This window comes from Sorex fumeus, unplaced genomic scaffold (genome assembly GCF_029834395.1).
Source record: "Sorex fumeus unplaced genomic scaffold, SorFum_2.1 ptg000029l, whole genome shotgun sequence".
In the NCBI taxonomy this organism is placed as follows: Eukaryota; Metazoa; Chordata; class Mammalia; order Eulipotyphla; family Soricidae; genus Sorex; species Sorex fumeus.
The window spans coordinates 16,830,774-16,848,206 of record NW_026606086.1 but is presented as its reverse complement, the minus strand read 5'-3'; the positions used below and the strand labels follow the sequence as shown (position 1 = coordinate 16,848,206).

The following is a 17,433-nucleotide window of genomic DNA, read 5'->3' as shown; positions in this document are numbered from 1 at the left end:
CAGGGACCTGGCCCAGCTCGCCCTCTCCAGCCTCCTGCCGGGAAAGACCGCGGGAGGGGCGGTTTCGGGGGTCCAGGCGCCCCGGCCCTGCCTCCGCGGGGGCAGCCCGGCTCCAGCCCGGCGGAGGCTGCTGCAAAGGCGCCGCCGGTCTGGGAGCCCCCGGCCCCCGCGGCGTTCACAATGTCAGACACTGCCGGGACCCCCGGGACCTTCCTGGCCCGGCGCGCAGCGGACCGGAAGTGCGCGCCTCACGTGCTCTGCGGGAAGCGCCGGGCCAGGCGCCCGCGGCTCTGCGTGTCGCGTCACCACGTCGCCGGCCCGGAGCTCGCAAGCACCGCCCCTTAAAGGCGCCGCGGCCTTACGGAGTCCGCCGCACGGGGCCGCGGGTCGCGGCGCCTTTAAGAGCCTCGGTGACACGTGTGTGAGGCGGCGGAGGCCCGGATGGTGCGTGTGCGGGGCCCGGACCGAGCAGACGCCAGCGCCGCGGGCCTGCAGCGGAGCCCGCCGAGGGCCGGGTATGCGGGGCCGCCGGGGGGGGTCGGGGCTGCGCTGGCCGCGTACGCCCGGGGGCGGCCCCGAGCGGACCCTGGCCGCGCCGGCCGCCGGCGGGGCGCGCGCTGGGGCGCCCGCGGGGGGCTCGGGCCGGTCCGGGACGTTCGAGGTGCTCGCGGGAGGCGCGGGGCGTCCGCGGGGTACTCTGAGGGCGCCCCCGGCGGGCCGAGGTGTCCGCCAGGTGACCGGGGCGCCCCGCTGCCGCCCTGTACGCTGTCCCCGCGCCGAGCGTGGCCCGGGAGCGGCGGCCGCAGCGGGGGCCAGGGGGACGCTGCGAGCCGGCCGGGGTCTGTCGTGCGGGGCCTTCTGGGGGGCCAGGCCCGGGGACACCTGCCCGTGGGGGCGGGGGCGCCGGGGCGAGGGGCCGCGGGGCCGGCCAGGCTGGGCACCCGGAGGCCTGCGCTCCGCATCCTGCGTCCGGCCCTCCCGCCAGCCTGCGGTTGGTGCTGAGGATGCAGCTGACCCGGGAGAGTGCGCCAGGCGGGAGCTGATCGCGCTGCCGACCCCGGGTGGCCGCGGGACTCCTCCCCCCCCCCCAAGGCCTGTCGGTCCAGGTCCGGGAGGGACCCTTTGCTCGATGGTCCTATACCTGAATTTTAACGGCGAGTGGAGTGGGGACTTCCACCCATGAAGTCTGTATCCCAACCCTTGGAGCCATCTCTCTCGGTCCAGAAACTTCTTTAGATGATTGATGTTTCCGGTGGAATTGGTGTATCGTAGACGTTGTAGAGCATCTCATCAGAACTAACGACCCCCAAGTTCCGACTTCCCTGCTGCCTCTGGCTGGGGACACTGGGTGTCCCCGGTTGCTGGGCAGGAATGAATGACCTTGGGTGGCTTGTGCCCCTGGCAGTCAGGGGCCTCCGAGACCTCTGATTCTCTTCCCATTGTCCCCTTCCCCTCTCCCTCATCTTGGCTTCCTCTCTCGCTGTTGCTGTGCCTTTATGTGTGGCCAGGAGATGCTTGCTGGGAAGCAAATTCAGGTGGGTTGGAGGGTCCTGATAGGCCCCCCTAGGCATCCCGGTCGGCCCGGTGCTGGTCTTTCTGCTCTCTCGTGTGGCGTGTGTCTGAATGTCCTCACAGCAAGCGGCTCTCCGGTACCTTCATTTTCTGTAATCACAGTGATTGTGAACGGCAATTACAGGAAGAAAATAAATCCCCATGCGGCGAGGGAAAACGTGCCGGCTCATCCGCTCCTTCGGCCCAGGGTTGCTTGGGGGTGAGCGTCAGTGGGTGCTGACGCTAGAGCCCGACCCTGCTCTTCGGGGAGAGGGTGCTGGTGGGTTCCTGGGGGTTGTCTCCATCCCCCCTTCCTCCACCCAGTGCTGACACCGGGCAGCCCTGGTCCCAGGGACCTAGTGGAACTGATGGGCGAGCGGACAGCGCTGTAGGTGGCCTGTCTGTCCCCTCAGATGCAGTAGCCGCGGCCTCACGTTGGCAGCTGCAGGGTCTCAGTGGCTTGCGGAGCACTTGAACTTGCGGGCCTGAGCACTGTTATGTCCCTCTGAGCTGCCCCAAAGGTCAGCACTTGGTAGCCCCCACACGTCCTTGCATTGCGCGGCCACGTCTGAGGTTTGGTTGCTGCGAGGCACCTTCCAGAAGACCCCTCCGAGCCTTTTACTATATTTTTTCTTTCATTCTTTCAGTTTCGGGGTGACATCTGACCGTGCTTGGGGCTTCCTTCTGGCTCTGCACTCAGAGCCCAGCCCCCTGTTACCGTCTTTCTTTTGGTTTTGGGGCCTCACTGGGCAGTGCTCAGGGCCGCCTGGAGGTGTCCCGGCTGTCAGGACAGTGCTGGGGATCGATTACCTTCACGCTATTGCCCTGGCTTCTAGACTTACCTTTTTTTTGGGCGGGGGTCATAGGTCATATCCTCTGTTGCTCAGGGATTATTCCTGGCTCTGCACGCAGGACTCCTGGTGGTGCTTGGGGGGCCATAAGAGATACTGGGGGTTGAACACAGGTTGGCCATGTGCAAAGCATGTTTCCTGTCCACTGTACCATTGCTCCGGTCCTCTAGTCTTCTTTTTAAAAGGCAGTTTGGGGACTGGACAGATACTAAATAGAGCGGATAGGATGCTTGCCTTGCATGCAGCCAGCCCAGGTTTGCTCCCCAGCATTCTAGAGGGTACCTCGAGCCTGCCAAGAGTGACCTCTGAGTGCGGAGCCAGGAGTTTACCCCGAGCATCGTCGGTTATTGTCCAAGTATAAAGGGGTGAGTGGGCAGGGCAGTTTCGGGCTAGAGATAGGACAGCGGGTAAGGAACTTGCCTTGCACAGAGCCAACTCGGGTTCTATCCCCGGCACCCCAGAGATGACCCCAAGTCTAGTAGTCAGCCCTGGGCACCTCCCGGTACAGTGGCCCCAAACCCAAAGAAATAAACAGAATGGCCAGGGCATGCCCGGTTGCGGTTCCTGCCGGCAGCCCCTGACCAGCCCGCTGCCCGCAGTGACGCGCCATGCCCATCGTGGAGAAGCTGAAGGAGGCCCTGAAGCCGGGCCGCAAGGACTCGGCAGGCGGCGGGGAGCTGAGCCGGCTGCTAGCCGCGTCCGCCAAGAAGGTGCTGCTGCAGAAGGTGGAGTTTGAGCCCGCCAGCCGCGGCTTCTCCTACCAGCTGGAGTCCCTGCGCAGCAAGTACGTGCTGCTCAACCCCAGGCCGGACGGGGCCGGCCACCGTCGGAGCGGGGACGAGCCGCAGCCCAGGAGGCCAGGTGAGGCACCCCAGGCTCCCGTCCTCCACTGGAGCATCCCAGGATCTGCCCTGCGCAGAGGTGAGCGCAGCTGTGCTCACTCACCGCGCCTTCCTCCCCGCCCTTCTCAGGCAGCGAGCGTGGCTCTGAGGGTGCTGGCGCAGGCGGCGGCGGCGGCGACGGGGTCCCCGCACCCCAGAAAGTCCTTTTCCCCATGGAGCGGCTGTCGCTGAAGTGGGAGCGGGTGCACCGCGTGGGCGCCGGCCTGCACAACCTCGGCAACACCTGCTTCCTCAACTCCACCGTGCAGTGCCTGACCTACACCCCGCCACTCGCCAACTACCTGCTCTCCCGGGAGCACGCGCGCAGCTGTGAGTCAGCCCACCCCACCCCCACCCCCGGGAGGTGGCCCCCACCCAACAGGAAGGGTTGGTCCAGCGGGCCTCCGTGGGGAGGGTCTGGAAGTTTCCTCCTGGCATGGGGCTAGTCAGTCCCTGTGGTTCTGCGGCTTCACACTCTAAAGCCTGCCCGAAACAGCCCAGAAAAGAAGGTGAAGGTGAAACCCAACCCAGGAGGCCGAGTGGGTCAGGGAGGGTCTTCCCAGGAGGGAAACACGGCGAGCGCGAGAAGCTCCCGGAAGCTTCAGGACCCCCAGGACAGAGCTGACTCGGGCCCGGCACCCGGTGCCTGGCGAACCGGCCAGTCTGGGCTGCCACATCGGATCCCTGAGCAGGAAACCGAGCGCTTCCCGGCCTTCTGCGAGGCGTTTTTGGCTTTGGTTTTTGGGGGGCCACAGCCAGCAGTGCTCAAGGCTGACTCCTGGCCCCATGCTCAGGAATCACTCCTGGTGGTGCCCAGCCAGGCCACCATCTGTGGTGCTGCATGCCGGGCGAGCGCCCTGCCCGCTGTGCTGTCTCCAGCCCCTTTGCAAGGCTTTTGCAGTGTGGATTTGACTCTCAAGCCAGCGTGGCCTGAGAGGAAAGAAGGAACGCGGCTTATTCCCTGCAGGAGTGGTCTGACAGCAGGCTCAGTCGTGCCTGGCTGCAGACGGTCGAACTGAGCCGGCAGAGGAGCAGGGTGCCGCTACCAGCCGCTGCTCTGGCCCGCTTCTGCCACCTGATAGCCCTGCGTCCTTGAGGACGGGACGTCGCCAGCCTCGGGGACGCGTCCTGGTCCCTGTCTGTGTGGCCGCAGGGCCAGCGCTGTCCTTGGGCGCAGGACACACTCCCTCGCGGGGAAGGCAGCCCAGACGCTGGGGCGATGCCCTTCTTCACAGAACCTTGTCGCTTCATCTCTCTCGTTTGGGTTTTGTTTTGGGGGCCACTCCCTGCAGTGCTCAGGCCTTTCTCTTGCACCCAGAAATTACTCTGGGGCGCTGGGCATCGAACTCGGGTCCGCTGCGTGCAAGGCAGGCCAGCGCCTCGCCTGCTGTGCTGTTGCTCTGGTCCCACCCCGTCACCTCTAAAGATGCTTTTCCTGCGGAGAAAGGCTGGAGACTCGATAGACAGAGACTTGGCAGGGGGACTCGCCCCAGGAGGCCAGTTGGGGGTCTCCACGCCAGATAGAGATCGCAGGGCGAGGGGGCGGGGTTTGCTCTTGTGCAGAAAAAAATTTCCGATGGTGACAGGGTGACAGAAAGGCTGCTTGCTTTGCCTGGTGACGGCCTCTGTGGGGCCCTTCTGATCAGGATCAAGCACAACAGCCCGTCAGTGGAGAGAGCCGCCTTGGCTTTCCCCAGACTGACCTTAGATCGGGGACCCCAGCTGAGTGGGAGAAACCTGGGGGGGTAGCAGGTGCTCTGCGTGCCCCCCCACCCCCTATTCCCGTCCCCAAGGGAGACCAGGGCTTGCTCTGCCCTCCCCCCACCCCCGGTGTTTCCGGGTGCCATTGGGTGGCTGCAGACCATTTTCTAGAGGGGTAAGCGAGGGTCCTGACATGGGACAGGAGCCCACGGTCACCCGCAGGCCAGTGGCTAGCTGGCCCCCGGGGCTCTGAGACATGTCCACCCGCAGGTCGTCAGGCAGGCTTCTGCATGCTGTGCCTCATGCAGAACCACCTCGTGCAGGCCTTCGCCAACAGCGGCAACGCCATCAAGCCCATCCCCTTCATCCGGGACCTGAAGAGTAAGGCGCCGGGCAGAGCCGCCGGGACACAGGGACGGGGTCCTGTGGGGGGCGGTGGGTCTGCCCTCCCCGCCACCGCTCATGGTGGGGAGCCACTCCAGACTGGCGGGGTGGGGTGGGTGCATGAGGTGGGGAGTCCCTGGTTCTTGCCGCCCAACACCCCGCCTATTCCCCTCCGCAGAGATCGCCCGCCACTTCCGCTTCGGGAACCAGGAGGACGCCCACGAATTCCTGCGCTACACCGTGGATGCCATGCAGAAGGCCTGCCTCGGCAGCGGGCTCAAGTGCGTGCCCCATCACCCTCAGAGCCCAGGCCCGGCGCGGGTGGGCAGCGTCTCTGCAGAGCTCAGCGCCTCTTAGCTGCTCCGCTGGGCATGGGAGGCAGGCAGGGCCTGTCCACGGCGGCATTGTGGTGTCCTGGGTTTGTGGGTTCCGAGGAGAGAACTGACCCGAACTCGCTTCCTGATGTGGCCATGAGCGCCCCCAGACCTCAGCTCCGGACCACGTCCTTGGTGGGGTGGTGGGGGTGTTCCTACCTGCTGCTGAGAATGCTCCCCTGGCCTAGTGGGGCCCTGTCAGGCCCTAGATCGTTCCCAGGGACCCCAAAAGGAGTCAGGTGGTGCGTGCAGGTACCCTGTCATGGGTGGGGCTGGGGGTCAGGCTATGGGCCGGACGCCGCAGAGCCAGAAGGGGCGAGGTGTGAGCAGCCTCAACAGTGGGGGGCGTAATCCTGCAGGAGACCCTCCAGAGGGCAGGGAAGGTCACAGTGGGCTTGCCCGCGTGGTCTGCCTCTCTGTCCCCGTCTTGGTCTCCCAGGGAGTGCCTGGGGAGACTAGCTAGGACCTGGGTATGAGGTGGGTGCTTCCTGCCAACTATGCCCAGGGCACGGGGTTAAGCGTCCACTCGCCCAGGACAGAATCTCTTAGCCCTGAGTGGGCTAACAGAGGCTTTGGGGGAGTGTCCCCAAGTTCCAGGGCCCTCTGGACAGAGCAGGGAGGGCCAGCGGGTGGGTCAGGGATAGCTCAGGCTGTGGAAGGGGAGAGGGAGGGAGAGGACTGCCTGTGGCCGGTCAGTCGCTGGCACATGTTGGGGTGGGGGGGCCCTTGGTTTGGTTTCATGGGTGTTCTGTGTCTGGGCCCCTAATAGAGTTCTCTGGAGCTCGGGGTGGGGGTCAGGCGCACCCGGGGTCCACTGCAGAGGGTCGACCTGACCCAGGCTCTCTGGCAGGCTGGACCGGCAGACACAGGCCACCACCCTGGTCCACCAGATCTTCGGGGGCTATCTCCGATCTCGGGGTGAGTGGGGGTTCCCTCGGCTCCTGAGTGCGCGGGGCTGGGGGTGGGCTTGGGTCTGGCTGGCCGGCAGGAGCCACTCAGCCTGCCCCTGCCTGTCCTGCAGTCAAGTGTTCCGTGTGCAAGAGCGTGTCAGACACCTACGACCCCTTTCTGGACATGGCGCTGGAAATCCGGGTGAGGGCATCCTCCCGGGCACAGCCGCAGGAGCGGGTGCTGGCCTGCTGACGTGTCCACGTCCTTCTCCCTGCAGGACAACACCCCCCCCCCCCCCCGGTGCTAGAGAGCGGGGCCATCTCACCCCAGTTGTTGCATGGAGGGTGGGAGCCTGGCCCCCATCCTGGGTGGTCCTTGGGGTGGGGTTGGGGGGTGGCCATCATGGCCATTCCTGCGCTGACCAGTTCCCACCTTCGTCCTCAGCAAGCAGCAAACATTGTGCGTGCACTGGAGCTCTTCGTGAAGCCGGATATGCTGAGCAAGGAGAACGCGTACATGTGCGCCCGGTGAGTGGGTACCCCACCGGCCAGCGCCCCGTGTGGGAGTGCTCCCGTGAGTGGGGCTGCCCCTCCCCCCATTCCCCATGGGGCCGCTGTCGGTCCCTGCACTAGCAGCTTTGCAGTGCTCCTGTGGTGGGTGTGGGTCACCTTTCTGGGCAGGGCCATGCTGGCACCAGGAATAGGGATGGGGCGCAGCAGGTGGGCACAGGTGGGCCTCCGGCTCTGGGCACCTGTCCCCCCCACCTCCCCAGGCCGGATTTTGCTCTCTTTGACTTTGTTTTTCTTGAATTTGTATTGAGACCCTGTGAGATACACAGTTGCAAAGCTGTCCCATGCAATGTTGCAAGTTCCCAGCACTAGTCACCTTTGCTTTGCTGTAGCCAAGAACCTTCACCCCCAGCCCCGCCCCAGCACTGGGACACCCCAGTCCCTTTCTCCTGCTCTGCGGGTGCCCACATCAGAGCTGGGGTGTGGGGTGTGGGGAGGGCGGGGTGCTGACATAGGGGGCCCTACCCATCTCCCTCAGATGCAAGAAGAAGGTCCCAGCCAGCAAGCGCTTCACCATCCATAGAGCCTCCAACGTGCTGACGCTCTCGCTCAAGCGCTTCGCCGACTCCAGTGGCGGCAAGATAGCCAAGGTGGGGCTGGGCGGGGCGTGACCGTGGGCTGGCTGAGCCCTTATTGATGGGGGCCCACATGTAGCACTGGGCGGGCTTGTCCCCCTGCCCCTGGCCACATGCCCCCACCTGCCCGCGTCCCCCAGGGTTGTTGGGGCTCCTGTGTCCATAGGGCTGCAGCAGCCCCTCTCTGCACTGTCCCCACCACCTCCACTGACCCTGGGTCCCGTATCAGCAGAGGGCCCTTGTGTCCAGGCGCCAAGTGGGGACGTTTGCCGCTAGCCAAAGGCACTTACTAATGGCACAAATGTGTGAGCCCCGGCCTAGGATGGCCTCTGCCAGCAACTGTAGGGAGCCTGTCTCTGTGCCAGGACCCCACCCTCACCCCCACGGGCTGTAGGAAGCCTGACTTCTGGGCTCGGACCCCACCCCCATGGGCTGCAGGGAGCCTGTCTCTGGGCTCGGACCCTACATGGCTGTGGCAGGAGGGATAGGCCCCAGCTGAGTGGCTATGCTTTTCTCTGCCAGGACGTGGGCTACCCCGAGTTCCTGAACATCCGACCCTACATGTCCCAGAACAGCGGCGAGCCTGTGGTGTATGGCCTCTACGCCGTCCTGGTGCACTCGGGCTACAGCTGCCACGCGGGTCACTACTACTGCTACGTGAAGGTTGGGATGGGCCTGTAGGCCCTGGCCTGGGTTCCCCTCCACAAACACCCGCAGGGTGGGGGGCGGGGCATGCCTGTGCCCCTTCCGAGGGAGTTGGGCATCCACCCCTCGGGGACAGACAGCTGTGAATGGGAAGCTGCGCCCTGTTACCTCTGTGTTTCTGTTCAGGCGAGTAGCGGGCAATGGTACCAGATGAATGACGCTCTGGTCCACGCAAGCAACTTGCAGGCCGTTCTCAACCAGCAGGCCTACGTGCTCTTCTACCTGCGGTGAGGCCCCGCCCCATGCCCCGCCCATCGCATACCCAACCCCGCCCACCTGCCAAGGCCTGCCCATCAAACCTATCCAACCCTGCCCTGTGTCTAGCCCGCCCCCATCTACCCATCGAGGCCCCGCCCATCACCAATCCTGTCTAGTATCTAGCCAAGCCCCGCCCACATCAAGGCCCCGCTCGCCCATCAAGGCCCCACCCCCAGGCCCTGCCCATTGTCCCCTCCTGCCCTGTCCTGGCTCTGGCCCTGTCCCAGCTGCTCAGGGCTGACCCTACTCTCCACAGGATCCCCAGCCCAAAGAAGAGTCCCGAGAACACCATCTCCCGGTCGGGCTCGGCCCTCTCTGGCCGCCCCAGCCCAGGTGGGGCCAGCACACACAGCAGGCGGCCTTCCAGTCACGGGGCCGCTGCCTCGCCACTGCCTGGGAAGGTAATTCTTGGAGCCAGGCGCCCCTAACCCCATGTCTCCTGCAGGGGAGGAGGGCGGGTACACTGTCTCGCTGGACTCCTAGTGTGTCATCAGCGGGCCTCCAGGCGCGGGTGTGTAGCTCAGGCCATTGCAGACAGGGTTGCCTTAGCGGCATGTGGGAGGTGACTAGCTCCAGGGGACGCGGGGCTCTGGGTGAGCTGGGTGGTGACCTCAGGTCCCCAGCACGCCCAACGCTGGGGGACTCATCTGTGAGGCGTGTGAAGTGCCAATGGGGAAGCCGCCAGGCTGCTGCATGTGTGGGGCCCCGTGCCCGGGAGAGGGACCGCACTCAGGAGAGGCCGTGCAGCCGTGGGCCCTCTGCGTGCGGGTCTGCCTGGGTGACCACGTCTAGGTCCGTCAACCCCACCTCAAGCAGAGCGACCTGAGTGTGGGGCCGCAGTCACCAGGCACACTTTGGTGACCTTGGCAGCACCATGCTCACCAGGCACATTGAGTCCCGCGAGGCTCCCCCCAGTAATTCCCGTGAGGTCTGTGTGCGGGCAGCTGCTGACACCAGCCCACAGGCAGGGAGAGAGTTTCTTGCAGAAAGAAGCAGACCGCTCTTCTCCCCTCACATCTTCCTAGATTAATTTTGTTCGGTGAAACCTATATTGTTTCACACACACACACACACACGGAAGGTTAATATAAAGGCAAAAGAGATAATATAGGAGATGGGTACTTACCTTATGCCCAGCTGACCTGGGTTTGATCCCCAGGCCCCCTGTGGTCTCCTGAGCCCTGCTAGAGTCACCCTGGAGCACAGAGCTAGGATTCAGCACTGAGCACACCAGTGTGTCCCAAAAACAATATATATATGTGTGTGTGTATATGTGTGTGTGTGTGTGTGTGTGTATATATATATATATACATATATATATATTTATGGACTGGAGCAATAGCACAGCGGGTAGGGCGTTTGCCTTGCATGCGGCCAACACAGGTTGGATTCCTCCGTCCCTCTCAGAGAGCCTGGCAGGCTACCAAGAGTATCTCACCTGCACAGCAAAGCCTGGCAAGCTACCTGTGATGTATTCGATGTACCCTAAAAAAAAAAAACACAGTAACAGCTCTCATAATTTGGTGTGAGACGTTACTGGTGCCAGCTTGAGCAACTTGATGAACAACGGGAGGACAGTGATATATATGTGTGTGTATACACACACACACACACACACACACACACATACATGAGGAACTGCTTAGAAAGGAAGAAAGATGAGGCCCCTCAGGGAAAGCTGGGTTTCTTTGCTGCCCTGGCCAGCCCTCGCATGCGGGGGCCAGGTCTGGCCTCCCCCATGGTCACGTCCCTGTCCTGCAGAGCTGGGTGACGGTGATGAGCTGTAGGCACTTCTGAGGGGTGCAGCACACCCCCATCCACCGGCCAACCCCTCTGGGACCCTCACGGCCCTCTCCCCTCTGTTCCTCTTCAGCGCCCGGACCCCACGGCCGTGAGGAAGCCATCCCCCTCCGAGGAGGTCGGGGTGCCCATCTCAAGGAACGGGTCCATGAAGCTGCACAACGGACACGTGTCCCCGAAGCTACCCCCCGCGTACCCTTCCCCTCGGCACTGCGCGACCCCAGCCAGGAAGGCGCCAGGCCCACCGCACACCTCCCCGCCCCCCAAAACTCCTCAGGGCCCTGCCCGGGGACAGGGCTCCTGGGACAGAGGCACCCCCCACTCTACCTCACCCAAGCTGCTCGCCGCAGGGACCACCAATGGCCACGGACCCAAGGTGGGCTCCGAGGGGCCCCAGGGAAGGGGCTCCGGCCATGCCAGCCCTGAGCCCTCGGCCAGCAGTGACCCCGCCAAGTCCCCGCCGGCCCCCCAGAGCAGCGGCCCTCAGAGAGCAGACTCCTGCCCGGGCGCCGGAGAAGACCCCAAGGCCGGCAAGCCCAGGGCCCCCCTGAGTGCCGCCACCACGCCCGAGCTCCCCAGCTTCATGTCACCCCCGCCGGCCAAGAGACTGGCCCTGTCGGCCAGGAAGGTGGGTGTGGGGGCGGTCAACCAGGCTGCAGTGGGGGAGGGGAGGCGCCCCTTAGGCTGAGGGTCCTGAGTACTGGCAGGTTGGGGGGCCACTGGTCCCCATAATATGCTAAGTGGCTGGGGAGGCGCATCTCTAGTTGGGGTCAGGGGGCGCGTCCCGTCTCGGGGTGGGGTCAGGGGGTCGCGTTCGTGCTGGGGGGGGCGGGCGTCCGTGCCTGGGTGCAGGCCTCCCCCTTAGCGGTGCTGCGTCTGTTTAAATTTCCATCCTTTTCCTTTTCGTTTCTAACCAAAAGCACTTCTGGTTCTTCTCCCTCTCCCCCTCTCCGGGCTCTCTCTGTTCTCTTTCCCTTTTCTCTCTGCTTTTTGTTTTGGTTCCCTCTCTGCTCACGCGACCCTCTTTAGACCACCAAGTTTTTATTTATGTCGATAACTGCAGGCCAGCACCCTGCGGAGGGCCCCCGGCAATGACCTCCCGCCGCCCGCCCTCACCCCCCGGACAGCCTCACGCCCCGCCGCAGCCGCCGCCGGGCCCGGCCCTGCTTGCAGGTGAGCCGGGGTGCCACTGGCCGCCAAAGAGTCGCAGGGACACGCCGGCCACTGGAGGAGGGCGCAGGGGGTGTCGGGTCATCAGTCACTGTGGTCATAGCAGAAGGTGGTGGCTTGGCGTTGCCCCGGCACAGCTGCCCCTCACCGTCCCTCGGAAGGTGCCCTGGCACATGGCGGGCCCTGTGACCTGCTCGAGCCTGGGTCTCAGGGAGGCCCGGCCTCTTCGTGTCCCTGTGGTGAACCTAGGAGGCGCTTGGTGACATGCCATGGTCCCAGTGTCCACCTGGCTCACGGGGTGCCGTGGCCTGGCCCGGCCCCACAGCCAGTAGGAAGCAGAAGGGAGACTCCTGCACGGGAGCCGGGTCCACCCGCAGAGGCCACGGAGACACGTGTTTCCTGTCCCTGCCATACATGGCTCGTGGCACTGCCTGAACTCTGGCTTCTTCCAAAGCTGGATGCGGTCATGTGGCCCGTGTGACCCTGCGCCTGTAGTGGCCCAGCTTACTCCGACTTTCCTTCCAGGGCCTTCGCAGATGCCCCCCGACCCTCCGGCCACCTGAAGCTCCCCCCCAGTCCAGACCCCCATGCTGCGTCTCTGTCCTGTGGCCGCCAGCCCCTGGGGGTGCTGCCTCCTCCCAGCTGTGCCTCTGCCTCCAGGCCTCTGCCTCAGGCCAATGGGGGCTCAGTGCCCCCTGCCCGCCAGCACCCCCAGGGCCTCTGTAAGAAGAAGAGGAAGAAGGGCCCCCCGGCAGAGAGTGGGGGCCTCAGCCCAGATGCTCAGCCTGTGGCTGTGCCCCCTCCCGGGAAGAGGCGGAAACGGAAGAGGAAGCGTCTGGAGGAGGCGGCGGTGGCCTCCTGCCCGCAGGAGGGGCCGGGGCGGGGCCATGCCCAGCTGGAGAACGGCCAGCAGCTGACCGTGAACGGCTGTCCCAGGGGCGAGCGGCAGGTGGGGGCCGTGCCCGACCGGGGCCACAGCAAGAAGCGCATGAGGACGAACTCGGAGGGCACGCCCTGGCACAGGTGGGCGCTGTCCCCACTCTCCGGGGGTGCGGGGCAGGGGGCCCAAGCTCACGCTGCTGACCGCACCCTCCCCATGGACAGTGCCCAGCCCGAAGCCCCCGAGGGCTCCCCGAGGAAGAAGAGGCGGAAGAGACGGAAGCCGGAGCCAGGGTGGGCCACCGAGCAGGACCCCAGCCCCAACGGCGAGAAGGGCCCTGCGACCCCCACGCACAGCTACCCGGAGCCCTCGTCACCTGTGGACGGTGGGCTTGGGGGCACCCACACAAGTGTGCAAGGTTCGGGGACTGCCTGGCGGAGTGTTCACGGGAGCCTATTGGGGGTCTCGCTCTGTGCTGGCGGCTGTGCACCTGCCCCCCATTCCCTGGCAGGGCCCCCGGGCTTACTCGCAGGGTCTCATCTCCTCGGGGGCTCCAGGGCACCTTCCTCTGCACTGGCCCCTCAGCTGGGCCTTTGGGTCGGGCCTCACAGTGGTGGGTCTGTTGAGGGCCGTGCTTTGGGGGACATGGTGGCCCCTGGGGGGGCTCCTCACTCCCGAGCAATGACTCGGTGGTGGAAGGTGGCTTTGGGCCCGTGAAATGAGCCTGCGACTGGGCAGTGAAGTGGATGGTGGGTCCTCAGCCCCGCTGCCCTGCAGGCCAGAGTGGACAGCCAGGTCCTCAGCCCCACTGGCCCGCGGGCTGGAGCATCTGTGTCCAGGCAGAGTGTCATGGTGGTTTTCTGTGACCATAGGATCCCTCTTTTCAGGGGAGGTGGTGACCAGGCCAAGGGGTGGGTGGGGGCCCTGAGCGCAAAGGTCAGAGGGTCATAACAAATGAACACGGGGGTTCACAGTCAGGGCTTGCGCACGTGGGCTGCTGGCAGGTCTCATGTCATTGCTGTCCCGGGAGAGGAGGTGGCGTTGGCTGTGTCTGGGCCCTGGGGCTGGTTCTGGCAGGCCGGGTGGGTTCCGCATCCCCTGAGTGTCACCCTCTGGCTTTAGGGCTCCCCCCAGACCCTCCTGAGTCCTGCCCCCGAGCCAGGGGCTTGGATGTGCTCCAGGAGCTGCTCCGCTATGCCTCGGACACGGCGTACGGGAAGAAAGGTGCAGAGACACGGGGGGACCCGGGACGCCCATGCGTGGTGGTAGGGGATGCCGCGTGTCTGTTCTCGGCAGAGCCACGCGAGCGGTTCTTGCCTGAGGATAGCCAGGAAGTGGCCAGGGCCTCAGCGTGTGCTTACGGGGAGGCTGTTGGTGCTCTCCTGTGCCCTCCCAGCCTGTTTCCCCTTCTTCCTGCCTCTGCAAGTCCACCTTCCACCAGAAGGTGGCGCGGGGGCAGCCTGGGGGAGCGCGAGGGCCTGGCCCAGGGAGTGAGGCCAACATGTTCCCGCAGTTCTGACGTGGGACGGGGCACTGTCAGCCGTGAGTCAGGACGCCGTCCGGGACAGCAGGCTGGCCTGCGCCGCCACGGTCACAGACGACTGGGACGCTGAGTTTGATCGAGGGAAGGTACGGCTGGCGGGGGCTCGGCCCCTGGGGGGTGGACAGCATGCTTTGGCCCCTCTGTGGGGATGGGGTACACGGGCAAGCTGGTGGAGCTTGGGAGGAAGCGCAATCCCGACCCCGAGAACCCGTGGGCACCCCGGGCCGGGAAGGGCCTGTGTGGAGATTGTGGTTTCCACGGCTCTCGGTGCAGGAGAAGAAAACAAGAAAACTCAAGAGAGAAAGGAGAAGAAACTTCAACGCCTTCCAGAAACTTCAGAGTAGACGGAACTTTTGGTCTGTGACTCACCCTGCCAAGGCCGCCAGCCTGAGCTACCGCCGCTGACTTGGCCGCTGCCAAGGGTGGGTGAAGGTGCATCATGCGTGGGCCTGCGGGGTGCGGGGACGGTGATGTGCGGCGTGCGCATGGCGTGTGCATGTGTATGTGGTGCGACGGGTATGTGGGACATGTGCACATGTGCAGTTTGGACGCTGCGTGTAGCGTGTCGGCCTGCGTGGCAGGCAGGAGGAGACCCTCAAGTGAGTTTCGATCCTTCTGCTACCCGCCATTTGATCCTCCCCGGAATGTCCTTGGGGACAGTGGGTCTTGGGTCCCCCTAACGCCAGGACACTGCTCTGCCCACAGCTGTGGAGGCCAGGCCGGGCCGGCGCTGCTGGAGGCGGAGGCACCCGAGAAGCCCCGCACGGAGCCGGCTGCACTGGTGGCGTCCCTGCACCCCGGGGGTACCGGTTCCGGACGGTGGCGCCTGGTCAAGGGAGCATGGACGGCGCCTCTCTGCCCTGGGCGCTGGCCAGGGCGCAGTGAGCACGGCCTGCTGGGGACGCACCTGTCGCCTATGTGGGGCCTCGGTCCAGTGACTCGGAGAGGCTCTCAGCTGGCGTGAGACGGGCCTGCCCATGTGTACCAGGGCATTCGGTGTCTGCAGGCTGGCATGGAGGGCAGGCCCTGCCACTGTTGGCGCCACTGCAGACCCGGGCACCCCACCCTGGGCCAGCCTGGCCCACTGCGCCCAGCACAGTCTCCGGGGGGCGGGGGCCGCAAACTTCCCCCACGGGGTCCTTCCTGCTTTCCCACTGTTCTCTGCTTTCCTGGGAGAGGCCAGCCGTGGCCCGAGGACACCAGTCCACAGGCTCCACCTCGGTCCTTGTGGAGCAGAGGGCAGCTGGTGGGGCGCAGGTGACTCCTATGAACCTGGATCCACGTTTCCACCGTGTCGTCAGAAATGGACGTACTGTGACGACTGTCTGTAGGCACACAGCGTTGTGCGCTTGCTGCCTCCACCTGCCCGCCCCCTCCCCCAGACCAGGGCCTCTCAGCCCGCTGCGCCCTCTTCTGAGGGGCCTGCATGTCGGGGTGTGTTTACTGGACACCTTCCCACCGCGGGCCCTGTGACATGACATGACGGACACACGGGGCCGGCTGCGGCTGGAGAAGCCCTGATTCCAGGCAGCTCAGAGCTCGGGAATGGGAGTCACGACGCTCCGGGCCACCCTGAGCCGCGGGAGGAGCGGAAGGTGGCGGGGATCCCCGGGGAGGAGCTGGGCCCTGTGAGGTGCAATAAAAGATTAAAATACTGGGTTCCTCCCAGCCCTTGCCTGTGCTGTTTTTGGTTTTGCTTTTCAGTGTTTTATGCAAGGGGCTATTCTTGGTGACGGGGCGATGGGGGAGCAGGTGCTGGGACCCAGCCCGGCCTGGTGTCTGCCGGCATGTGGTCTGACACCAGCCCTCGGCCCTGGCCACGTGGGTGACAGCGAGCACGCGCTGGATGACTAGAATGTGACGCTTTGCATGGACATCACTCGGCTGTGGCCACCCAGAGGTGGCGGTTTCTGCAAGGGAGCAGAATTTCCTCAGGGTGAGCCGCACGCTCACGTGCACGGCCAAGGCAGGCTGAGGGCGGCTGTCGGGGCCTCGGGCATGACTGCTGGTCAGCCCGGCTGTGGAGTCGCCCTGTGGTCAGTTCATGGTTCCTGTGGATGGAGTGAATGCATGGTCCTGGCCCCCCACCGTGTGCCCCTGCCTCGGGTGACCCCGCAGCCCCCACAAACCTCTGCGGCCTCAGGCCTGGTCTGGGGGTGGGACAGTTCCCAGCCCCAGAAGCTGGGAGTGGGAGCCTGAGGGACACTTCGGAGTGGGGTGGGGGCTAAGCGTGAGCAGGCAGGGGTATCTGCCAGGCGCCCCCCGGTCTGCAGGGCACACGGGTTTGAGAGAACTCAAAAGGCTGGTAGGGCCTGTCTCAAGAAGGCATGTGGCTGTGGGCACTCGGGTGACAGTTGAAGCTCAGACGAAGGGGGGCGGGGGACAGCCTGGGAGCGAACAGGAGGGCTGGCGCAGCCGGAAGGGGAGACAGCAACAGCAGCTTCTGAAGTGGGGCCACCCCCGGGCCCCCCTAGAGCGGCCCCAACCCCGGTGGGGACTGCTGAGGCCTGTGTGCAGTGTGGGGACACACCTGGTCTCTGGCCGTCCCCGTGGCCACTGCCCAGAGGGAGGATGGACAGCCTAGTCCCCACCCGGAGGGTGTTTGGGGTTTCGGGTCTATGCAGGGCGCACCCCCGCAGCACCCCGTACTGATGAGGGGCTTGTCCGGGGTCTTCTCTTACCATACCGACCCCGGCCGAAACTGTCGTTCTCTGCTCGTGTCCTGGCTGACCCGGGGGCTCCTTGCGGGGGCTGGGAGTCCACTCAGCAGCCAGCTGAGGCCAAGCCTGGCAGGGACCCAGCGTGAGCTGCTCTGCAGAGGGGAAGCCGCAGTGCGTGGCACGCGGCCAGCGGGCTCCGGGCGGCCCGGGAACAGTTGGCGACAGCTGGATACAATCAAGTTCCATCACAAACAGATCCGAAGCGCCATTCACATGGCGAGAAACTGCAAGCTTTAGCAAAATAAAATCTGGGCTCTTTCAAAGCAGACAACGTGCTCATCTTCCTGGTCGTTGCGCCTCTGGGCTTCTGCAGCGCTCAGCACGCCTCCCTCCTCCCTCGCACCCCGCACCTGGCAGGCTGATTGACATCCCCCCTTCCACCACTCCCCTGCCGGTTGACGGTTGACGGCCTGCCCAGACCCTCTGTTGGGGTGTTGGCACATATTCGGCTTGTCCCATCCTCCTCTACACACAGCCAAGCCTCTTCTTGAGAAGTGTGTCCCTCTCTGCCCCTCTGGTCCCCTCATCAGACAGAGCTTTGAACTGAGGTCGTGGTGGGTGCTGGATTCTAGAGTGTGGG

General features: G+C 65.0%; 2 protein-coding genes across 2 annotated transcripts in view; one reads left to right on the top strand and one right to left on the bottom strand.

Annotated features, from left to right (window-relative positions):
- Positions 1-17,433, bottom strand: part of PGS1 (phosphatidylglycerophosphate synthase 1) — a 305,261-nt gene that overhangs the window by 188,317 nt on the left and 99,511 nt on the right. The gene's annotated exons all lie outside the window — the stretch shown is intronic.
- USP36 (ubiquitin specific peptidase 36) lies at positions 391-15,739 on the top strand. Its single transcript, XM_056115363.1, has 20 exons — positions 391-515; positions 3,002-3,263; positions 3,374-3,613; positions 5,255-5,365; positions 5,547-5,649; positions 6,593-6,660; positions 6,764-6,834; positions 7,078-7,160; positions 7,681-7,792; positions 8,300-8,440; positions 8,609-8,709; positions 8,997-9,141; positions 10,614-11,168; positions 11,604-11,713; positions 12,236-12,733; positions 12,815-13,008; positions 13,713-13,814; positions 14,104-14,219; positions 14,407-14,555; positions 14,839-15,739. Exons 2-19 carry the CDS (start codon positions 3,011-3,013, stop codon positions 14,536-14,538), a joined length of 3,135 nt encoding a protein of 1,044 aa, XP_055971338.1. The 5' UTR covers positions 391-515; positions 3,002-3,010; the 3' UTR covers positions 14,539-14,555; positions 14,839-15,739.